The sequence below is a fragment of the Ammodytes marinus genome (assembly GCF_949987685.1).
Source record: "Ammodytes marinus genome assembly, chromosome: 17".
NCBI lineage: Eukaryota > Metazoa > Chordata > Actinopteri > Uranoscopiformes > Ammodytidae > Ammodytes > Ammodytes marinus.
Genome location: NC_137221.1, coordinates 15,650,828 through 15,675,674, shown reverse-complemented (window position 1 = coordinate 15,675,674; position 24,847 = coordinate 15,650,828). Strand labels below are relative to the sequence as shown.

At 42.8% G+C, this 24,847-nt stretch overlaps 3 protein-coding genes across 3 annotated transcripts; all 3 read right to left on the bottom strand.

Annotated features, from left to right (window-relative positions):
* Positions 1-1,585: 1,585 nt before the first annotated feature.
* Positions 1,586-5,752, bottom strand: LOC307264596 (tissue alpha-L-fucosidase-like). The gene is made up of 8 exons (XM_080046034.1): positions 5,221-5,752; positions 4,928-5,062; positions 4,192-4,329; positions 3,982-4,087; positions 3,634-3,834; positions 2,806-2,999; positions 2,458-2,557; positions 1,586-2,269 (listed from the first exon to the last, which is right to left on the bottom strand). The coding sequence occupies exons 1-8, from the start codon at positions 5,556-5,558 to the stop codon at positions 2,135-2,137; spliced, it is 1,347 nt and encodes a 448-aa protein (XP_079902160.1). The 5' UTR covers positions 5,559-5,752; the 3' UTR covers positions 1,586-2,134.
* A 2,036-nt stretch (positions 5,753-7,788) lies between these two features.
* On the bottom strand, positions 7,789-13,067 carry LOC307263725 (tissue alpha-L-fucosidase-like). The gene is made up of 7 exons (XM_080044953.1): positions 12,639-13,067; positions 12,009-12,143; positions 11,598-11,841; positions 9,450-9,650; positions 9,157-9,347; positions 8,736-8,835; positions 7,789-8,639 (listed from the first exon to the last, which is right to left on the bottom strand). The coding sequence occupies exons 1-7, from the start codon at positions 13,007-13,009 to the stop codon at positions 8,502-8,504; spliced, it is 1,380 nt and encodes a 459-aa protein (XP_079901079.1). The 5' UTR covers positions 13,010-13,067; the 3' UTR covers positions 7,789-8,501.
* Positions 13,068-13,428: 361 nt separating this feature from the next.
* zbtb8b (zinc finger and BTB domain containing 8B) lies at positions 13,429-17,789 on the bottom strand. The gene is made up of 5 exons (XM_080045051.1): positions 17,674-17,789; positions 16,133-16,325; positions 14,753-15,656; positions 14,324-14,502; positions 13,429-13,975 (listed from the first exon to the last, which is right to left on the bottom strand). The coding sequence occupies exons 2-5, from the start codon at positions 16,304-16,306 to the stop codon at positions 13,667-13,669; spliced, it is 1,566 nt and encodes a 521-aa protein (XP_079901177.1). The 5' UTR covers positions 16,307-16,325; positions 17,674-17,789; the 3' UTR covers positions 13,429-13,666.
* Between the last annotated feature and the right edge of the window lie 7,058 nt (positions 17,790-24,847).

The following is a 24,847-nucleotide window of genomic DNA, read 5'->3' as shown; positions in this document are numbered from 1 at the left end:
CACAAGATGCATGAGGACACCACAGTGACTGGGAGCTGCAGTCTGATAAAGCCTATATGGGCTGGACAGATGGCAGTGGAGGGAGGTTGCACAGTGAAGTGTACATCGTAATTTATTTTTTATTTTTTGTGTTGTGGTTCGCATTTTGTACATACAAATGTATTTATTGATCTTGTATGTTTTATGGGTCCAGATGTGTCCGAGGAGCACATCTGATAGCGCTGAAGCCCAGAGAGATGGCACACTGTGACGTGGTTTACCCCCCCAACACAGAATGTAACACTGTCAACGTTGTCAAAACATTTTCTAATGGCTAATATTATTACTATTAATATGATTACTATAAAGCTATTTTAGCGAGTTAAACAACGGGTGCTGTGTCTCCTGCGTCTTCCTTTTGGGTGAATTTTCTGACTCCATTGAATGTCCTTGAAGTACTTGAAAACTTGGTTGAAAATATATGTGAGATATTTATAATTAATGGGCAACAACCAGAGTTAGTTTGGAAAAACTCTTATCCTATGAAGAGTTTTTAATGACAACCTATCTGCCCCATCAGGACTGTGTGGGTGTGGTTTGAACAGATTTTATGACAGTGGCCTGCATTTTCAAACCAATTAGTAAAGAACAGATGTTAAAGCACTATTTTTCAGTTTGAGTAATGTAGTAAGTGAAAAAATCCAAAAGAATCCACCATATCACGAGCAGTTATGTGCTGAACCATTTCCTGGCTCCTAGTAGTTGCCAGGCAACTGTACAAGTCTCAATATGATACTGTGCTGGTGTTGTATGGGTCAAACAAAATTAATTTGTCTCCAGTATTAATTATAAACTGAGCTGTGATGTAATAATCACAAATGAGAGTGGTCTTCTGATCTAACTTTCTGGAAGAAAAAGAATAAAAACAGCTTTCCAATTTTAATGCAAATACCAAGCAGGTTAAGTGAAAGGACAGAACATACTTTAACACCGGCACACTGAGTCAAATGCACTATCCCTGTGGGTATCCTCTTCCCAGACGAGTCTAAACTCAAACTGACATATACCTGTAGTGGGGAATGGGGATATTTTTGTCCATTCACAGTAGCTGTGGTAAAGAAATGCACTCAAAAATACAGCACATTAATGCTGAATAGAAGGTGTCCAGCTGAGACTTAATAACATGCAGCAATAGCTGCAGGGAAAGAATAGCAGGTTGCAACCAAAGCTCAGTGGTGTGTCCAGTGTAAAAGTGCTAACAAGTGCTGCCCAGAACAACAAGTACCGGTGTTGTATCGTTCCCAATCTTGACCATTCTACAAAGTGCAACACAGCACCAAGGAGTGGAAGAGACCTGAAAGATGCTTGGCTGCTTGTCCCAGTAAGACTCATTTGTTTCTTGACCTCTTTTCAAGTATTTACAATGTTTTAAACAGCTCTGAGACTATTTGAAGGAAGTGGACCACGAGTCAATAGTATTTAAATACATCTTAAAAATGTATCCCAAGTTCCATTCATAATATTTCCCAGAGCTTCTTCAGGAAAACATGAACACTGTAGATTAACTAATATACTGTATAAACACAAAGCAAGACAAGCATTTATCAGACAAATCATCTTTTACTTCAGCAATTATCAAAAGAATACAGTACAAAATATAAAAAGTGCTTTGTATGTACATTTCATTTTCAAACAAACCACTCCAGAAAAGGAAACATTGCTGAAGCAACAATCAGACTGCAGAGAAGATGCCAGGAGAGGGGTCGCCCTTGGCTCAGTTGGTAGGGCGTCCCCCGCCATGGGCCTCGGCCAGCAGCGGACCCGGGTTCAATTCCAGCCCGTGGTCGTACTCTGCATGTCACTCCCTTCTCTGCCCCATTTCAACTCTGTCTCTACACTGTCAATAAAAGCATAAGATATTTTTTTGGCATAAATGCCAAAAAAATATCTTAAAAAAAAAAAAGATGCCAGGAGAGCTGAACAACAGAATCCAATATTCATTCATGATCATAAAAAAAAAAGATTCCTCCACCCTCTTTACTCACAGTACACAAGTTTTCCCTTTTTTCAACAGAAGCAATGGCAACCTGAGATCAACACATTCTAAATATTCAACCATGTATTGTAGAGGTTGAACACTTCTGGGGTTTAAGGCTCACTGGACATTGTCCAGTCTGAGTGTCCAGGCCCGACCAGGGGCATTGGGCAGATCAGGCAGAAGGACAACCAGGCCACCATTGGGACTGACTGGAGCCCAGGATAAAGGCTTTGGAATCCCCAACAAGGTCACCTGGACGTGGGACAAGAAAGCAATGATTTAGTGGCTTACATTTCACCTATAAGTAAGGAACCCGTTATGTAAAGTAAAGCTGGCTGCAAAATGTCAGGTTGTCGACAAAGAGTAGCACATGTCCTCTGAAAACAACAACAATTTAAGCTTAGGCCACCCAAAAGCTTGGCAGCGGCCCTGCCCTTTACCTTAGTGGTTGCTGATGTTTTGGGTCCCAGTAGCTGTACTGTGGTCTTGGAAGGTTTGTTGGTCACGATGGCGTAGACAGTGGCTCCTTTAGATGTATACCTACAGAAATGGAGATGACAACAATTTTGCATTTCCTGTGCATCTCTGCTATCGCTTTCAAATATAAAAAAAATATTTTTTTTTAATTACTGAATCGACCAATTTAACATGACTATAGCAAGTATTAATCTGCACTTAACCCTAAACCTGCTCAGCCCTTCCACAGCAGGGCAAATAGGGTTTTTTATTAAATGACCTACACGACAAAAGCCTGGTTTACGTGATTCAGCTGTCCCTCTGCCTCTTACCAGACTGGCACAGTGGCGTTGGTCTCTGTCTGGATCCTCCAGGGTTTGGAGGCGTAGATGGCCTCCCCGTTGACCCGCAGCCAGGCTCCTACACCCCGCAGCCTCTCCTCAAACACCGGGGGCATGGTTCCAGCTGCCGTTGGACCCACGTTCAGGAGGTAGTTACCTCCCAGAGCCACGGTGCGAACAAGATCCTGTAACAGACACAACCAGTCAGTCACTGCAAAAGAGGCACGTCAATGATAACAGAATTATCCTTTAGAGCAATAACAAAAAAAAAGACAAAAGCACCATGACATCCTTGGCTTAGTTTTTGTATCCAGTATTCTCCTGACAATGATGACAACACTGAGGCAAAAGTGATTGACATCAGAGATAAGCAAATGGAAAAAGTTAAAAAGACCTATGCTTGGAGTGCTGCCCATTTCTACCTTTTCACTAACTTACATTTCACATAAACAGGGCAGTTGCAGTGCAGGACTACACTCTCAGAGCTTCACCACTCGGTCTGTCCTATCAGTCCGTAAAGACAGAGGACAGAGAAGAAAAACAAAGAAGCCTTCTCTTATACTAAGCCCTCTTAAACAGGAACAGGCTTCAGTAGGAACTAATCCTGTCTAATGTGTTTCCCATAGGGGATTTTTTTAAATTTTCTATATACAATCCAGAGAGGTCACCTGAGGGTGTGATTACTGCGCACTTTGCACAGAAGAGTTTTATGATGTTTTTCTTTATTTGTTGATACACTGAAACAGAAACCGTCAAGCTACCACTAGCGATCTTGCAATCACTTATAAAATATCCTGTAACATACTGTATCCTCCTCACCCCGATAATATTGGGTAAGGTCATCAGATCAGACAACTTCATGTTTCGACGGTAACCCCAGGAAACCTGATCCACAGACGTGCACTTCTCCCATTTGCGAGGTGGGGGCTTGCCTGGAGTATATTTGTCTTCACAGTTGAAGTAGCCACCATGTTTGCAGGCACAGCCAGCTCCCCATCTGTCATTGACGACAATGGTATCCTAAGATAAGGAAGTATGTGCAAAAATGAGGAAACAATTAGTAGTTGAATCCATGCTGAACACACAAACACACACACACAGATTACATACAGCATTCTTTCACAGTTAAATAAGTCATGTGTTTCTTTCTTGTTATACAACACTTACTTTGACTGGGCTGTCGTTGTAGAGCCAGGCCAGGAATTGGGTGGAGTTCCAGTAGGTGTCAGGTGCTTCCCAGTCCCCGTCAGACCATATCAACTCAGGTTTGTACCTGCAAAACAGGCGTGCCTTCATTAGATATAAGGAGGAGCGCAATGTGCTTGTTTGTATCGCAGTGTGCTGACGGGTTTTCATTTCATTCATAGTGCCACAGACCTTACGACCATGTTATAAAGCTCAGGTAGCAGTTTACGCATCACAAACTCCTGTGTTTTGAATCCGTTGCTCTTATCCATCAGGTAGAGGGGGTGGAACCACTCGAACAAGGAGTTGTAGAGGCCGTAGTGCAAGGACCTAAACAAAGAAATTCAAAATGTTTAGATCTATATACATTGTGCAGATACAGACACTGTGATTATTGTGAATTGCTAATACCTGATTCACGTTATAAGCTATAGAGCAAAGGGATTATTATCATATTGTATCTTGGTGTATGTGTGTTCTTTACTCAACCCTTCTTGTTTATTTGCTTTTTATGAAGCCTATTGTAACATCTGGCCAGGGACTGCAGATGAAAACTAGCCTTCAGGCTAAATCTGGCATACAGACATTTTTACTAATATGCACTGTCTCTGTCATAGAAAATAATATGCATTGTCCCTGTCAAATAAAATAAAGATAGACAACCATTAGTGTTAAGTGTCAGCATTAACTTGGGAAGCACCCTAAACAGACTTTAAGTCTTCATTATATATTGTGATAAAGTAATTGAGGGCATACACAACACTACTGAACTAATGAGCGTATTTTGACTTAATTTAACAGTGTCTTCGGAGCAGCGCTGTAGTTACTATAGCCCTGCATGTCCCATGATGAATGAAAGAATGTTGTACTCATTGTATTCATTACGCCGTTTGAGCTTCATGACTAGACATTTGACAGCCCACCTTACCTTTTGCGCACTGCCTCTCCCAGGTCTCCCACTAGGTCCCTGTGAGGTCCAGTATCCACTGAGTTCCAGTTCCAGGAGTTTGGAGAGCCCCAGTTAGTGAATCCTTCATGGTGCTTAGCAGTCAGGACGACATATCTGCAATGAATATAATAAGTCCACAATACAGTTTAAGTTCACACTAGACATACAGTGCGCGTGACAGTGTTTACGAAACTTGAGCAGGTGCATGGCACGAGGAACTAACAACGGAAGTGAAGGTGGCGTTTAGCTGGAAAAATTCCCTACACACTCACTTTGCACCTGAAGCTTGGAATATATCCGCCCATTCCACCGGGTCGAAGAACTCAGCGTGAAACTGGGGCGCAAACTCCGGGTAGGTGAACCCAGGAGGGTAGTTCTTGTTCATGAAGTCCACACACACTTGGTCATGCAGGCCCTTCCAGTGCCACCAAAACCACTCACTGTTAAACCCGGGGACAGAAAACACCCCCCAGTGGACAAACACCCCCACCTTAGCCTCGTCGTACCAGGAAGGCAGCGGTCTGGCGTCCAAACTAGTCCAGTTCGCGGTGTACCGAGCCGCCGTTTGAGAAACTAAGCTAGCGACGACCAAAACAAAAGCGGCTAGCATGTCTGCAACCGGTGGAAGTTATTAAATGCTAACTTCTCTGGCTGCGCGACGTCTTGCTGCCCCAAGGAAGCAACCAGTCGAAGATAATGTACAGTTCCTCTGCTCGAAGCAACTCTATCAGACAGGTTTCAATCGTTTCAATTGTTGTCTCGACCTTATAGATCCATGGTTTTGACCATTCAAGTGTTATTGTTTCGGCGTCATGTGACTGTAATCACGTGCATTCTTCTTCTTCTTCTTGGAGGACTCCAGCAGTGTACGCTGCTTCGCCTATATTACTGCCTTCCACAGTCCAAAGTTTGAACTAGATTTGTACAGAGGCAAATGTAGTCCTATGTCATATGGAGTCAGTTCCTCTTTTGGAATTATAGGCCTATCAGCTATTCTACTGCTTCAGTCCACATATTATACATGTAAAGCAAATTCACATTTATTAAGGCATGGAATCATTATGGCCCCCTCGAAATGTGTAGGCTAATTCATGTATTAATAATTTCCTGAAACTCAGTGTAGAGTTTCTTTTGGTTTACCTTCATACATTGGATATTATGAAACAAACAGAAAGGATTTAGGCCTATGTCTTAACTGGTCAAACAGAAATACAAAAAAATACCTTTTGCAACTGATTAAATAAACATATATTTGTATTATTTCACTGGTAACACCCTGATTACATGCCTATTGCCTTGGCCTATTATCTATACACAGTCTGTAGCCTACTTAATCCATTAATAAATGCAGTGTCCAGTTATGTAATTCCAGTGTCCAGGTCCATAAGGGGCAGGACTTATGGACACTGGGTCATTCTTGATGCTGTGGGGGTATCAGGCGGTTCCAGCAGTGTGTGTGTACACAGCAGTGAGAGCTTCCAGTCCGACCAGCACCAGTGAATCATATCCCAGATGCTGCTGCTGGCATGGGCTCCCACTATCATACCCCGCTGAAAGTCACTTAAATCTCACGACTTCCCCATTATGTGTCATGCTCAGTAAGGGACTACGGAGAAGCAGTGTGCCACATACACATGGTATTTGCATCGTTGTTCGTACAGGAGCCCATACTTCTGCTTTTGCTGCTGCATCAGTTATTTCATTACCTCTTGAGACTGGATTGTAGGCTTTGTATGCGCTTCACACAAGCAAACAGCCACTTCCTATTATAGTAGGATTCAGTCTAATAAGAAAGATATCAGTGATGCAATAGCAATTTTTAGTTTTCCCATTAATGTTAGAAATCCCCTAGATTTCCCACAGTTCTCTAAATAGACAACACACAAAATCTGTTTACCCAAAACAGATGAGCACCAGCTAGCAAACGTGACTCTTTCCATTTCCAGTGTTTCTCAAACCCTTCACCTCTATCAGGTGTGTGTTTCACATAAGCTCTACAGTGTAAAGCTGCAAAACACTGTTTGTGGCCTGTGTTCCTCTTTAATCATGCTGACAGGCAAAAGTCTGACCGTTTATGTGATCCCATGATTGTAATATTCAAATGATCCCGTGACTAGAGGAGATGATGATGTAGGCTTAAATACTGGTTTCCACCTTCAGTGTTAACCCTTTATAAGTACAGATTACTACCTGTGCCAACATATTACACGTTACACATCAGATCTTTTGCCACTAAACTTACAGGGCAACAGGATGAGAACAAAAATATGTCTTCTTTCCTTTTTCCCTGTTTTGAGGTCCAACTGAAAGTAGTGTGGGGAATTTTTCTCTCAACACTTCCACTCCTTCCCCTACAGTGTCAATGCTTCACCACTAATGTAGGGGTGGACTTGCCAATCACTTGCCTTTTTAATACAGAATGTGTTACACCGGAAACTGATAAGAACCATACTAATAACAATAATACTACATTTATTTCATATAGCGCTTTTCTAGGTACTCAAAGACATGAATGAAAGAATTACAGAACTCCACATATTTCAGTGATGCCTTACTCCATTTCTGTTCATTATTTTATAGTCCAACTGGTACTTCTTAACTAGTCCTTCCTTTTACTGTAAACACGATTCATTTCTCCAACATTAATAAAAAAGCTGTGTCAGCTCTTTGGCAGGTTTTCACCCTAGGCCTATACCATCAAGTATTGTGTTCTCATCTTTGAAGTTATTTCATCCCTCAGGATGCTGTGTCGAGGGATACATGGCGCACTACAGATTCAGCTGCTGTTTCTCATTCCCTCAAGTCGGTTACATTGGTTACTAAATACCAGCGAGACAATGTTCTGACTCTCAGAAGGTCTTTATTGCTTGCAAGAAAAAACAACATCAGTATATTAGAAAAACACATTGTAAAACAGGAATTTAACTCACAGCACTCATATTAATGTAAACATTCATAGTGTTTCATCAGTAACTACATTTATTACATAACAAAGAACAGTCAATGAAGTCTTTCCTGCAGTGGTTAAGTGATTTACCGCATTGCTGCCCCGGAGGTAGCCTTATAGCATAGCAGCAGTATGGTGTGTTGTAATACATTAGATTAATTCACACTGACTGTTCCCCCTGACACCAATAGCAGAGTCTTTGGTCATCTCTTGACAGTTAATAGTTGTTGATATTACTATATGTTATTATATTGAATTTATATAGTGCTTTATTGGAGGTCATTTGAAGACACTTTACATCAAACATATAGAAAATCATACTTATATTTAAGGGTTCAAAAAAGTAAAAATTTTCAATATATATTTATGGAATTAAAAAAATTAAAAAATCAGACGATTTAATCGTTATCGTAATTTTTCTCAGAAAATAATCGGCATCGGCACCCAAAAATCTATATCGGTCGGGCCCTAATCCAGATACCTCTCTTTGGTCATACAGTGCTAAATCACATTTCATGCTGAAGCTTAAAATTCCTTTGATCCCTTAATCAGACATGCCTCTTTGTAAAAATGACTGGGTCTTAATTGTGTTGCATCTCTCTGACGTTACACAACTCCCTCCAGTTTCAGAGTCCAGGCATTCCCAGGAGAATTTGGCATTTTAGGCAAAAGAATCACTAGCCCGCCTTTCTGTGTCAACGGCGCCCACCTCAGTGTTACATTAGGATAGTCCAGAAGTGTCACCTGTGGATGTAAAAAAAGAGTGTGTGCATTTGTAAGATTGTGACATTTGAAGGGAACTGGAATTAAATGTTGTGGGCATAAAGGTGTCAGGCTTACCTCTGTGGCCCCAGAAGTCTTTGGTGTTGTTAGCTGAAGCGCTTGTTTGGACGGCCAGTCGAGAAATGTGGCATACACGGTTTTGTTTTTGGCAGTGTACCTTTTAAAGAAGAGCAAACAGTGGCTAGAGTCAAACTACCGAAGGCTTTGGATGATGTAAAGGTCAGCTATTATGCAAAATGCACTTTGTCATGGTTTTGGCTTGAAGAGGACACAGGTAATTGGCAGCATCAATTTTGTTTCAGACATAGGCTGAAAAGTGAAGATTCAGCAATGGCACTGTGAGCAATATGAAGGGACACAACATGAAAACAGTTTCTAGTATAAACCCAAATTGGAATACCTTTAACATCGCAAAATCACAAGAAGTCACAGAAAATGGAATAGGAAAAACAAACCAAAAAAGGAATGACAAACTCACCAGACAGTGACTGTGGTGTTCTCCAGCTGGACCCTCCAGGGTTTGGAAGCATAAATGGCCTCCCCATTAACCCCCAACCAGGCACCAAGACCCCTCAGCCGCTCCTCAAACACTGGGGCAATCATGCCGTCCGACTTTGGGCCAATGTTGAGCAGGAAGTTTCCACCCATTGCCACCACATACACCATGTCCTTAGGAGGGAGGGAGTTAGATTAACGCAAGATCGCTAAACTATTTCATCACAAAGGGACCGCACATACATCAAAGGGCGATGACCAATTGTGACATTTCACCTTTATGATGGACGGCAGGTCCATGATTTCGTTCAGGTTCATGTTTCTCCTGTAGCCCCAGGAGCGGCTATCGATCGTCTGGCACTTCTCCCACTTGTGGTCTGGAAGTTCACCGGGCGTGTACCTGTCCTTACAGTTGTAGTAGCCTCCGTGTTTGCAGTAGGTGCCGTTACCCCACCTGTCATTGGTCACCACCATATCCTGAAGAAAAATACAAAGGCAGTTATTCAATTATTGTTTGTGTAAGACCTCCTGCGAATAATGTTTAAATGTCAATTAATTGTTGTTTCTGCATTTGCACGGGTTACATTTTTCCCTAAATCAAAGCTTCATCTGCTTCACCCTTGTCATATTACAATTATTAATCTTTCAATCACATATTAATGCATTACCTCATCACAGCTCATCTGCGGTCTCTATTCATGGAATTATTCCCCTGCTTACTATAAACCAGGGGTGTCCAAACTACGGCCCACGGGCCGCTGGCTTTTTATTGGCCTGCGGCCGATTTTAATATACTGTATAGGGGAGAACGGGGGAATCTGAGGCATCGGGTAATGTGAGCCACCCCCTATATTTTTATATTTAAAAAATATAATGTAATATGGCCCTATTCGTTTTTAAATAATTTAAATGCATTCATTATATTACAGAGAAATATAGTATGTCCCATAAAAGAAAAAGAGCACCAAGCCCATCCCATAGGACCCTGCATAATATTTTATTTTAAATTAATATTATTATGGAAAATCCATGTGTCCTTCTTCAATAGCTTCTAATTCATCTTACACAGTGTCTCCAAATTATTTTTTCACACAAAATTATTCAGATTAAGCCTCTTAATTTTACTCTTAAAGTGCACCAGATTCATGCATTTCACTTTAAAAAGTAAAAAAATTCTCCCGGGGGGGCACACCCCCGGACCCCCCTAGCAAGGTCGGGAACTCGGCTGGCTACTATTTTTACCCAGCTGGACATTGGAGGCAATAGCAGAAAACACTGGTTGTCTGAAGGCATCTAACAATAGTCAATGATTTGGGTACGCTAACATTGGAGATGGGCCCCCCTAATCAAATTCTGCTTAGGGACCCTTGGAGGCTTGGGCCGGCTCAAAGGGGAAGTGTGTCTGTTTAATTTGCAAGGAAAGTGTTGCCGTGAAGAAGGATTACAATTTACGAAGACACTATGAAACTAAACATCAGAGCAGCTACATGTCCTGATAAATGTGTTATTTTTGCCAAGTGGCCCGGCCCTTCGTAGATTTTTCTGTATGTGGCCCTGCCATAAACAAATGCAAGCGTCGCCGGCACACACTTGGGCACTGGTGTCGTAAAAAAAACCTACACTTCCCATTTATCCAAAGGTGCTGGTAAACTCCACAGACAATCAACGTTCCTCGTAGCTACTTTAACCCATTGATGACGGCTGCTGCGCGATGCCACATTGGCTCTCCTGCCTGATGCTGCGTCGCGCAGCATTATTACTTTATCTAATTTTCATGGCATTCCCAGCATAGAATGCACTGTCATTGGTTCAAATACACATGAGGTGGGTTTTGTTGATTTTTTTTAAGACCACGTGACCACCCAAAAGTTGTGTGGTTTGCCGAAAATCATGTCAATCAAAAAAATAAAAAAATAAAAAATAAAACAAAATAATAAAAAAAATACGCCAGCTATGTCGGCGACAGAACAGTTAGTGGCGTTTGGTGCGCAGAATCAAGGTCTACTATAGACTACTGACGAAAATCACACAACACATTGCATCTATTTATTAACAATATTTAATAATTTTCTAATTCATCTAATTTTGACGATTTTTAGAAAAATGTGTTGGTTTGTAAGCGCTAAGGGAGCATGTTTAAATAAAACCTGTGAACCTTAACTTTTAAATGTATTTTATTTCACGTTTCTATGTGCTACACAGGCTTAGATATTAAGGTTTTGGTAGACTTGACAATTCGTACTATTTTTTCAGAAAACCCTCAGGCATTAAGGACATGCATCCTAGATTGCCATAGTCATCAATGGGTTAAAACGTTTTTTTTTTTAATGTGATAAATTGCTACTCATAATTCAACTTAGCTTGAGTAAGAATGAAGACAAGGAATAGTCCCCACACCCATGGATCAAATAAACCCTCTTTCACCTTGACTGGACTGTCATTGTAGAGCCAGGCCAGAAACTGAGTAGAGTTCCAGTAGGTGTCTGATGCTGACCAGTCCCCGTCAGACCAGATCAGATCAGGTTTGTACCTCATGACCAGGTCCACAAGTTCTGGAAGAGCCTTGAGGGCAGGAAAGTACTGAGTCTTGAAACCGGAGGCTTGGTCCGACAAGAACAGGGGATTGAACCATTCAAACAGAGAGTGGTAGAGACCCATGTGCAGGGACCTGTTAGTAGAGAAATGCACACTTCAGTTTAGCCCTATTCTTATGTCAACTATTTACTTCCTGACTCATTTAAGAGCAGGAGGATAGATTTCGTCAGGTCTTGTAGTTAGGGGTTGTATTGTTTTTTTTTAAATCAAAGGTCTGAATGCAGATGCAGCAGCACTCACCTCTTCCTGACAGCTGTAGCCAGTTCTCCCACCAGGTCCCGGTGAGGACCCACATCCATGGAGTTCCAGTTCCAGGACACCGGTGAGGGCCAGTTTGTGAATCCTTCATGGTGTTTGGTCGTGAATACCACATATCTGAAAAAGGCATGTTGGCATTTGTGCCCGTGGAGGTCAAAGGTTGATGCAAGATTGTTTTTATGTGTGTTATTTCCCAAGAGACCAAACAAAACATTAGGCTATTCCAAAGTAAGACAAAACTTTCATGAACATGTTAAAGCAAAGAGGAAATTGTCTTAAAAGTAGGATTCTAGTGTGAATTTGAGAGACACTGAATAGTAGGCTATAACTAAACATAGAGATTATTGCAGGCTGTTGTGATCATTATGACCTGAGTAACCCTGCCTAGAGGCAAACACACATATACATGACCCCCAGCCCAGGGCCGCCTTTATGGGGCCTACGAAACCTCTCAGCCTCAGGGCCTAGTGGCAGGTAAAGGCAGCCCTGATGACCCCTGTAGGAGAGGCTACCTGAGCAAATAAGCTGCATTTTAAACGAAACAGGCTTGATCATTTGCATGGCATCGCAGGTTCACTGATGGCAGGGAAGAAGCCGATCTCATTACATTACCTGGCTCCTGACGCTTGGAATATCTCTGCCCAGGTATCTGGATCGAAGAATTCTCCGTGAAACTTGGGCGCAAAATCCGTGTACTTAAAGCCTGGCTGGTGGTTTTTCTTCATGAACTCGACTTCTGCGTGCCTCCCGGTCTTCCACCAGTACCAGAACCACTCACTGAACTGTCCGTAGCCCGGGACAGAGAAGACCCCCCAGTGGACGAAGATCCCGATCTTCGCCTCGTCGTACCACGGGGGTAATGGGCGGGCATCGAGACTGCTCCAGTCTGGCTCGTAGCGCGCTGTGGACGCAGGTCCTGACATGAGAAGGGGCATTAAACATATCAGCGGTATAATGCACGTAGGGCGAGAATCCATTCCCATGATCTCTCGAATGAGATCGCCTGACGATTGAGTCAGGTCAGCTGATTCTTTCACTTATAAAGATGCGTCAGGTGACTATAACGTGAGTTTAACTGACACACACACACACACACAATAGCTGGTGTGGGATTGGCAACCAGACTGGTTGAACCAGTCTACTTGTAGGCCTACTGTTGGTGTACAGCTCCTACAGAGAGGAAATGGTTTATATAAAACCTTTCTATATATAATAAAACTACTTCAGTTCCTTCTTAGATTCGACTCATCATTTCCTCATTGTGTGCAATTCCAATGAGCAAAACTGTTATTGCAGTGACTTTTGGCTACCACCAGAGGGTAGCTTTAATATCATATTTGCAGGTTGATGAGCTAATGCATGACAAGTAGCAGGGAAATGTACAAAGTGTGACAACAGGAAATACGTCAAAAATTACACAACATATTTATTGCAACAACAGCCTTACAACAGGCAACTTTCTTTATGAATGGCACATATGAGAAATGTGGATTTTGTTTTAATACAAATATGTCAATAGATAAAATCATCATCCAGCAGTAATAATTTAACATCAGTATCAACAGTTTGGTAACAATTAACCCGTAGAACAGTTCAATACATTCTCTTTTTCTTCTGCTTGTGCAGTGGGGGGTACAGATTCACAGTGTGTGACCCACATCAGTGCAGACAGCCAGCTGCCTTTCTAGCATCTGTTTCTCCACCAAGTCCTCCACTCTGCCAACCTCCACCTCATCGTCCATGAAACTGGACCAGTCCGTGCCACCGTCTGAGCGCTCCATGGCCTCCGATCGGCTGGCTCCGTGACTGGAGGCGGAGTCATCGTGTGTGGTGGTCACACAGTTGCAGCTGTCGCAGATGCCGAAGCGTCGGAGTCCCGTCGAGACACTGGATCCAGTGAAGGTTCGCCTGCAGCTCTTGCATGAAACCGGCCAGTAGTGTCTGTGGACCTGTCAGTGGGCAACACAGTATGTAGAATAAACAACGCATGAATCATTTGGATTTTTTTTTAAAAGGTGAAGAATAGCCATTTAGGAGCCAAGATATTTACAGCGCTCACCCTACTTCCTTCACTGCACACAAAACACAATCAACAAGGAAAATAGAACTGAATTTAACAGCGCCATCTTTAAGAGTGAGATGGTTAATTACTGTTCACAACAAACAAAAATACACATAAATGATTCCTATTTCAATTTACTTTTGTGTCAGAAGTTGCGTTTAGAGGCCTGCATATTAAAGATGGCACAACTCATTACAAAACTAGGCTCATCATCTTGCAGCCACAGAGTCCTTACACTGAGGGCGTGGCTGCGAAGGTGCTCCTGTCTGGTGAACCTCTTGCCACACATGGGACAGGGGAAGGGCCTCTCTCCTGTGTGGGAACGGATGTGTCTCTTCATGATTCCCTTCTGCTTGGAAGTGTACGGGCAGAACGGGCACTTGTGGAGTTTAACCGGCACTACCAAACCGTCACCTGTAGGGGGAGAGAGAGGCCAACAGTTTAGCATGTACCACAGTAGGGAGACCACTGCAAAATATGGCAGTCTTACTCTACTGCTGAAGAGTTCATTGAGTGTAACACTGTATCAAGGAGTTAATTTTTTCTAAAGGTCACATAGTATGCTCATTTTCAGGTTCAATATTGTTGTAGGATGGGGACAAAGAAAGAGGGTTTTTTTTTTTTTTACTCAATGCCACTTTGTTTGATCGATCCTGCCAATTACCTGCGTCCTCTCCGAGCCAATCAGACTGGATCTCCATGATAGACGAGCCCACAAACCCTAAGCCGTCATCCATTCTGCTTCCTCCCGTGCTGCTGCCTAGTCCTTGGTTAAAGCGTTGCCCCACTCTGTCCCCCAGTGGACTGGAGCCTTCACCTCTGGCCAGCATCTCCATCAGCTGCCTGGCGTTAAAGGGAGGGCTGTATCCCAAGGCGGAGGAGCGCTCACTAGTGGGAGAGGGCGGCAGTGGTCTGTTGGTGTGGTGAGGGTTATGAAGGAAGGGGCCGGGATACGAGGTCAGGTCTTTGGTGTCTGGGGAACCCATAAGGTCCTGGTCGGGGTCGTACTCTATCTTGGGGTGCACTAGTTCAGGGGTCAAAGCAGATGACGAAGAGGACGAGAGGTTATTGAGATCCATGTGACCCTTCTGTCCCTCCCTCCCAGGTGCAAACTCCTGCCTCGGATGGTAGTGGTTGTCCGTGTCCCCGCTCGGGCCTTGAGTTGAGGCGACAGGTACTATGGACAATGGGGTTCTTGCAGAGGACTCTGGACCCAAGTGCGACCCTGTATCCGCCTCCCCAGCCTGTGAATGAGGCTTGGCACCGCTGGAGAGGGCGGCGGAGGGAGTGCCGCTGTCTGCAGGGCCTGACCCTCCATCCTGTGCTGCGCTCCCCTTCTCCACGTTGGGTTCCTTCTCCTTGTTGCATATTTCCAAAGAGGAGCGGATGTATCCTTTACAGAAGTTGACCAGGTCGGTCATCTGCAGGTAGCTGGCTGCTGACATCACCTCGATGACGTTGCTTCTGTTGAGGGCCAAGCGGCCCGAGTAAAGGAAGTCCAGGATGATGGAAAAGGCGTCGGCTGTCACGATGTCAAGCGATGCTGTGCTGTAGCGCTGTCCGTTATCCTGAAAAGAGATGCCATGACAAGTTGAGAAATAAGTCTTTGTTTACATTGTAAACAAAGTTCCCAGAACTAGATTATGAGCCTTATTATGTTTTCCTGGATTTTTGAATATGGCTTACTTCAAAGGGTTATATTTAACAGCAAGAGACGTACAATGGAAAGCATTGCCACGATTGAGGCAGGGTTCAGTTAACAGATCTGTAATTTAAGATCAATGTATCCAGCAGGCATCAACAATGTATGACCCCCAAGAGCAATGGAAAATCAGCTGTCACTTTAACATACACCTTCCAAACATGGGGAAGTCAATTGATATCATAATGTTCTTCACTGCTGTTACAAAAAAAAACATTAAAAGGGGTTACAGTAATCATGGATAACACAATAATAAACACAAATGTTTCCAAGAAGCCATGACAAAGACTTGCCCACCTCTCATAGGGAAAAAAAATAAGTGGGGAAGCAAGCTATTCTCACCTGCAGATAGTGAACCAGAAGAGCCCGGAAATAGCCACTCCCAGCAAACAACACATTACGATGGGCCTTGAAGACACGGCCTTCGACATGGATGCTGCAGTCACAGAAGAAGTCCCGCTTGCGCTGCTCATTGAGCTCAAACAGCAGTTTAGGCAAGTAGCAAGGCACATCCATGTCTGTACCCTAGTGAACACTGCCAGGGTAAGAGGGAGAGACAATCTTGTTTGGGTGTTCATTTATAAATAAAAACAACATAAAACAATGAAATAACAATAAAACAACAAATACTTGCTATTTTAATTTTTCAGTTATATAGTGCCATGCATTTGGGAGGTAATTTATCCAGTTTGTTGGAGTATAAAATGTTATTACTAGGCTATAGTACTATATCAAATGTGGTATAAGGAGAACACGCACCATCAGATTTTTGATGTATGGATTTAAAAAAATATAATTATTTAACCGTTAGTAGTTTTTTTTTGTTATGCTTTTTTATTGATAGTGCAGAGAGACAGAGGTGAAATGGGGCACAGAGGGGAGTGACATGCAGAGAACGACCGCGGGCGGGAATCGAACCCGGGTCTGCTGCTGGGCCCGGCCAGGGGGGGACGCCCTACCAACTGAGCTAAGGGCGCCCCTCCTTAAGTAGTTTTGACTATATATATATATATATAGGTCATATTACCTGAAAAAGTCACACTGTGTTCTTCTTTCTTTTGATTATATTGTATTGAATGATTCCAAAAGTACACACTCTCACACACCTGTGACAGCTGGTGAAGTGGATAGCATCAAACTCCTCCTCATTCATGTGAAAATTAAATGTGACTGATTCCACACACTTGATATAATTGGAGAAATAAATGTATAGTTTGCTTGGCAAGATGCTTGGCAAGATATTTGGCAAGTAGACCCAATAACATCAGCAAAAGCTAGTAGTCATCAGTCCCTCAATTCATCTGTTAAGCCGTCTGGTCATGACTTGCAGCAGCAATAGATTTTCATAAGGTCTATGGTTTACCAGAATGATATTCTACTCTATTGTGTGTAGAAGTGAGTAGCCTACGTAAGTGTTACTCAATAACCATAACTGTAAAAAAAATATTGACATGCAAATCTCAAAATAAAGATACCGTATTTACCGTTATACAAAGTGGGAGATTACTAACTAAAAAAAGAAAAAGAACATGTGTAGTGAAGTTTAAAAATAATACATACAATCTGTCTGATCGCATCATTATACATCTCCCTTCACTTGTTGTGCCCCCCGACAGAATTTAGGCAACGTTTAATACCGTGAAAGAAAACACGACTTAACAGTTTGATATATGTTCAACCAAGTAGACACGCGTTTGTCAGAGGCTAAAACAATTGAAGGGAGCATTGAAACAGCACTGCTTAATGTTTGCTCGCAAGCTAGCTTGTTATGCTAGCGTCAAGCAGCTAGTTTGAGCTACATTGTTAAACAAAACAGCAGACAAACAACACCGAGTGCACTGTTGACGCACGGTGAGATAAGAGCACATATAATACAGTCTCACCTGTACAAAAGCGCGACTTAACGTGAAAAAAACCTCTATCATAACACAAAAACAGGGATTAACCAGGTGGGTTAACACCATAGATAGTAGGTTCACACTAGCCAACAACTTCCGCCTTTGGCTGTCAGCGACTTCTTTCGTATCCAATCGGAAAGTGGCGGAGGCGTGGCCCTTCACATCCGCTATATGTACAGTACTGTAAACTTTTCATATGGGTTTAATTAAGACCCTGCTACATGGCAATAGTTGTACATCAAAATGATTTATTGGAATAAAATGTAACATACATTTCTAGCTCATGAAGCATACTACAATATGGGATGTATGTACATTTTTATTAGGCTATTATTTGCAATAGGCCTACTAAAAACAATAACATCTATCTATCTATCTATCTATCTATCTATCTATCTATCTATCTATCTATCTATCTATCTATCTATCTATCTATCTATCTATCTATCTATCTATCTATCTATCTATCTATCTATCTATCTATCTATCTATCTATCTATCTATCTATCTATCTATCTATCTATTGATAAACATCATGGTGCTGCCAGTCAACAACTAGGCTACAGATGAGATTTTTGGAAGCATTTAGAGAAAAGCTATTTCAAACTAGTGATTTAAAATCATGATGACGTATTAGGAACATTTCTGAACAGTTGAACAGTGTCATGATTAAGCAGTAAAAATTGCAGGGGGCTCAATCCCCCGGAGATACATGATGCTTATTATGTCTGACAGTAAATATGACACTAAAATGTTTCTTCACTTCACAAATGATTTGAAGTTTGAGTTATGGCTGACTTTCTCTATTGCAGGAATGCATTAATAGTGATGCTGACAGTGATGATGTTGATGCTGCTGTGGGGGGGGGGGGAAGGGGGGCACACAGCTTTCCCCTCCTTCTCGCACCAAGTACGGCATGCCGCTGCACCACCGCAGGCGGCATGTGCCTGCCCGCATTGTCTCCTGCAAGAATACTTGTTTAATTGCCTTCCATTTCGGAAAGAAAATAATTTCCCCTTTTTTTTCAGACACAGCAAGGGTAAACAAGTAGTTCCTTCGGAGCTGCGCCACACCCTCTCTGCACAATCCACAGCTCTTAGAAGTGTTTTTACACTGATGGGTGCAGACCGAGCGACTTATTTGTTTCAGATATTTTCCCATGGCAAACAGAACGAATACAAAGACTTCGTGGTGGCCGGGGGAAACCGCAGGGTAGGCGTACATGAGCCTCCGTACTCACCCTCTTTTGAAAAAGAAATTTATAGCACCTCATAAAAACTCTATTCATGCTCATACGCACTAAATATAAACTAGTATAAACTGGCAGGGTTTGACTCTTTCCCTGTAAACTTGACCTGATGGGGGGTAGTGTCCGGCTGATGGCAGGCCAACCGTCAGTTGACCCCCAACACGAGTCTATCCCAGAGCAAAGCTGAAAGGGCTTGAACTCTGATGTATCTCTGCAGTTGCTGACTTCTTCTTGCTCTGACTCAAGAAAACACAAGGCCTCTGTTTTGGTCATTCGTTGACACGAGAGGGCAAGAAAAGTCCCTCTCCACAGACCTTTTCACAGCCAGGCAATCACACTGGCGTTCCTGTACAATGCTGCCCTGTCTTTGTGGCAGCTTAACGCATGGTTTCCACCCAGCAAAGCCCTGAGGAACAAATAATATTTATGATTTATGATTGGGTTTTGGCTTACGTCTATGATTATGATGGCGTATGATTTACTGAATCGGAAAAAAAAACAAGCCCAAAAAGTAAATAGATGCAGCGATGGCTTGTTATGTAAGGCTGCGTCCAGATTTGGGACCTCAGTCATTGTGTGTGTTAGCCACTGTGAGACCCACGGCTGGCACAGAGGGCTCCAGCAGCACCCCTCTGGGTCCCTGCGGTCTGCGCCTCAGCAACATAACAGCCACTTAGGCCTGCATTTTCCCAGGCTGAGACAACACACCACGGTGGCAGCGCGAGCCACAGAGAGGGCCTGATTAAAGAGTAGGGACAATGGAAGGGAGAGAGACCGTGGTGGCATTTTCCATCTCCGCCGCTGTCTCCTGGGGGGGACCAAGTATGTGCCGTGAAACGTTTGAATTATCCCAGAATCTCTGGAATTCAGACAGAGGCACCGCGGAGAGGACCCTCGACCGGGGATCAAAGAGCTTTGAGAGGAGTGCGGTGGACTGGCGGTGGAGTCGAGTACATAGGGGAGCATGAGTGTGTGTGTGTGTGTGTGTGTGTGTGTGTGTGTGTGTGTGTGTGTGTGTGTGTGTGTGTGTGTGTGTGTGTGTGTGTGTGTGTGTGTGCAGACTTGTGTGTTTCAAGAAAACTGACTTGAAACAGATAAAGACAATGTTTGAATTTGAATCATATTTTCTTTTATGGCTTCATGTCGAAAGATGTTTTGAAAAAAAGCCATGTTTGACTTCTAAGGAGACAGTGATCATTGAGCAATGCAATACAGGCATGTGGTGTGTGTGTGTGTGTGTGTGTGTGTGTGTGTGTGTGTGTGTGTGTGTGTGTGTGTGTGTGTGTCAGTTCTTGCATGTGTGTGTGTGTGTGTGTGTGTGTGTGTGTGTGTGTGTGTGTGTGTTGTGCTGCTCCTTTTATCCCATGGATCCCTCATGGGATCAGATAATGCAATCATAGCCAATGATTGGGAGTCTAATACAGCGGGCGCCCCTCTTTAGTTTGGAGACGCCACTCTCCTCTGTGGTGGCAGAGGAAGAGGAAGAGAAAAGCGAGAGGGGGAAACCTCGTTCTGTCTATCTCTCTCTGTAATTATCACTTAATGTCCTTCGGTGATCTGGAGACGTCTGTCTTTTCTTGCTGTCCTTTCTTCTCTCACTGGACTGGAAATGTATCACAGTCTGAAATAAATCTGACAGCCTTTTTTTATTATTGTAAATTTAGCACCAGGACAGAGTAGTCAGTGGAGCCGTCCCACACCACAAGCTTCCGGTAGCGCAGGGCCTCAGCGCTGGGCTGGCTGGCTCTGCCACAGCCAAGTCTGAAGATCAAAGCCTCCTCTACTATATACAGTTAGCTAGTCGTCCTCCAGCATTGACCTCAAGCAAGTTTTCATGTCTGAGAGAGACACCGTGTGTTTGTGCGTGAGCTACATGTGGAGCACGTAGAATTAGTTCACTACACAAGTATGCCTTTGAGCGAGCCAGTTTTGCATGAACATCTGCTGTGTGTGCTTTTCTGAATGTGTGTAAGAGCCCGTGTCACATTGACTTGTGTTTGTTTGATGTCAAAAGTTGCAACGTAGCGTTCACATGCACAAATGTATGTAAGTGTTGTTGCTGGGAAATTGTCTCGTGGCATTCAATAAACACAATTAACATCACATATAATGTGGTATTTATCAGTCCCAACTCTTGTACCCTGGGGGCACGTCTTCAGTTGCCAATGGGTGCAAGGAATATATAAGATATATCCAAATATTTGTGCAAATCTGTGATGCTGATGTTTAGTATAATACCCAATGAATTGCCCATGTGGGAAATCTGTTGGCAAGCAAGCTCAGACGTTTAAATAGGTATCAATGGACACATAATTTACTGATCATAATCTAATGGGGATAAATAGACAGTTGAGATGGCTAAAAAAAATAATGAATAAACTGGGGAATGCTTACCTAAGTAATTATAACAGTTGAAAATGTTTACTCAAAACTATTAACAACCAGTTTAAAATGTTAGGTAGAAAAGAATGGTTGTGAAATAATATGCTAAAAGTAAAAACACTTATCTTAAGTAATGAATAAAAAGGGCAGCTAAAATCTTTGCTAAAAGTGAATACATTGTTAAAAATGTTAAAAGAAAAGCTATGGATACGAAATAGTTTGCTACAAGTAATAAGAAAATATTACCTAAAAGTAATGAATACGCAGTGGAATTATTTTTCAAAAAGTCAACCTAAAAGTAATTGATGGATGGTTTAAATGTTATCTAAAAGTAATGGATGAATCGTTTAAAAAAAGACTACAAATAAAGAATAAATGGCAATGCATACAGCATCCAGTCCAATTCAATTACTTCAGTTTTAGTAACATTTTGATAATAAAAGCCACTGACAAGACCAATAAGGAGATACAAAAATGATGTTCATCATTGCCTTCATCATTCCTCCAAAGTCTTCCCTGCATTCTTACCATCATCCCATTCCAGGAACTCTAAAAATTACCCAGCAGTGCTAGCGGTGGCGGCAAGTTTTTATGATGGTTTTTAGGGGCTTATGCCAGCTCTCATGAGCTGCCGTCAGAACGAGGTGTCGGCTGGATGCCTCCGTGATAAGGCCACAATCGGAGGTGTAAAGTTATAAGAGGGATTTGGGAAAGTGAGAGGCTGTCAGAGAGCACCAGCCAAGGGGTGTGTGGGGGCAGCGTTCAAACATGGATGGAGCAACATCTCCATGGTGTATGACTCTAAAAACCCTTCTCAACCATCCAATCCAATTCACATCCCATAATTCCAAGCCAAATGTGGAGCAGACATATGTTTTTCTGTTTTTAATACATCCTTTTCCAGTTCGCTTTCCTTTTAGAATTGCAGATGTATACACTGAATGCACCGACAAAAATAGAGAGCTGATAGAGCCATTAAGCATCACATGAACCCATGCAATAAAAAAAATGAGTCCCCTCCATAAACTTGAATGATAGTCAGCTTCTAAGTTCCAAAAGGCTTGAGCAAAACTGCTTTCACAGTGGCTAATATTAGCCGAGTCTTAAAACCTTCAGCCATCAAATCAGGCACAGTCGCATGCATGGCTGCTGAGGGGACACAGCGGATAAGCCCCTTAACTCTTTCATTTTTCACTTTCCCCTTTTTTCTCTCCTCCTCTTTCTCTGTGGCTCATAAAAAAGATTGCGTCCTGTGTGTGTGATGTGGCGGAGGACTGCAGTCAGAATGAACTGATTACGGAGACGAGGGCCGGCGTGCCTTTGAGTCATGGCACCGAACGACATTCTTCAAGCACTTAAAAATAGTAACAGTTGTGTGTGTTTTTTTTCTTTCTTTCAGGTTTGTTTTTCTCATTGGAGGACTTTGGGGCATCCTCTGCTGGCTTTTTCAGAGACTCCAATCATAACCAGATTATTATTTTTTTTCTACCCCCCCCCCCACCCATCCCCCCTTTTTGCCTTCATTATGTTATTGGCCGTTGTTTAATCTTGTGAACGAATATTGGCTCAGCGTGGGAAAGGCAGGATTCTCTTTGGATGGTAGGTTTTGTTGTTTTAGCGTTGCGGGCATTGTTTTTTTTTTGTTTTTTTCAGCGCATGAAGAAAAAGTGGCACTTTGTGCCAAAACCTCATGAAGTATAGATAAAAAAGGGGCTGAGTGAGAGGGAGGCCGCAACACCACGACAAAGATATGGGCTGTCTTAAGCAAAGAGCTTTACAAATGACGATCTCCAGGGGGAAAAAGGGGGGAGACCAAATAAGGGGAGGAAGGGAGGAAAAGAGGAGAAACAAATGTGGATGGATTGGTAGGAGGAGGAGGAAGATGGGTATTTTTGGGGGGTGGGATAATGCAGAGCAGTAGGGGTGGGGGAGATGAGAGGGGAAACATTCCCCCTTGCCCACATTAAAGACATAAAAAAGAAAACAAACAGAAAAACATGTCTGACATAAAGAGGCTGGTTTCCGCGGCGACAGCACAATGGCTGCCTGTGGCTCTCGGGGCCCTCGCCATCCCGTCTGGGGCCCCGGCACCAGCGAAAGTCACCACAGTCACAGGGCCCATCAGCCATGTGTGTGTGTTTGTGTGTGTGTGTGTGTGTGTGTGTGTGTGTGTGTGTGTGTGTGTGTGCGTGTGCATGAAACATAGTGAATGTCATCACAGGAACTAGTACTGTGGGAACCGCCATGAAAGGGACCCCACTCGGAAGCCACAAAAGTTCCTTTCTGCTTCTTCTCTTCGGCTTTTAGCCCCTTTATTTATCTGTGTATAGGGGAGGGCTCTCTCTCTATGTCTCTCGCTCTCTCTCCATGTCTCTCTGTTCTCTCTCTATGTCTCTCGCTCTCTCGCATGCAGCATGACCCATCACTGCAGACCTCCTGCCCTCTTGACACCTCTAATAACCGCAAGCCACTATCGCAAACATACTGTATATACTGACTGTGTCCATCACCCGTTTCTCTGGAGGTTTATTTACACCTCATATCAGCTCAATCAGACTGTTAAAAGCACAATGCAGCTCTTTGGAAACAACCTATAGGAACAAATCATGGCGTTCTCAGGAATGCCTCGTAGATCCAGGTTAGCCTGAGTGAATGGTGGAGACGGCCAGACAGGCAGTGCCACTGGTCCCAGGCATTCCTTCGGTGTCTGAAGGGCAAATAATTCCCTCATGGGTCCAGCTTGGACAGTGCCAAGCTACTCTGGTGCCAGTTCCCATGCCAATCCAAGTCTGACCCCAGTGACTGAGCGCCCAGCCACAGGCTGACTACCATAAAGGCCTCATACCAGTAAGAAAACAACAGATTTTTTTGTTGGTGTATGTCAATAGCACTTGCATACAGCAGGGCACCATGCACAGCGCCTTTGACCACAATTGGCCTTTCATATAATCCCTGCAGGGGTTCCAGACAGTGAACAAACATGGTTTTGACTAATGCTTTTTGATTTAATTTAAGGAGTATTTTTGGGGGGTACTTATTATTTACTTATTATTATTATTCAAAATCTACACACAGCTGGGCCTTTCTTACTCATTAAAATGTTTTTAAAAACTCAGATTAAATGCATTTAAATTAATATTTCAAACAACAGAGTTAAATCATCACAATTCAGTGGCTTGCCAAAGAGTTTTTGTTCTGTCATATATTAATAAATTAGCTTGTGATTTTATCTTGTTGGTCTATACGTGTAATACAGATACAAACTCTAACATATTGGTTCTTCAGTTGCACATCATCACTGTCCAGTGAAAAGAACATTAATCCATATTTAAGTTTTCATATTACTGAAAATGTGTCTTCTATTCTGTGTGTTAAGAAAGAAAAATATAAAGTTCTCAAATGTATTGGATTGACAATGAGCTCAAAACATGGTTGTTTAAATTGACATTTTAGAGAAATATATGGGGGTCAAACATGAACTAAACTGAGGTTCTAAATAGTATGATGTGTTTCACCCTTTTTTCTTTT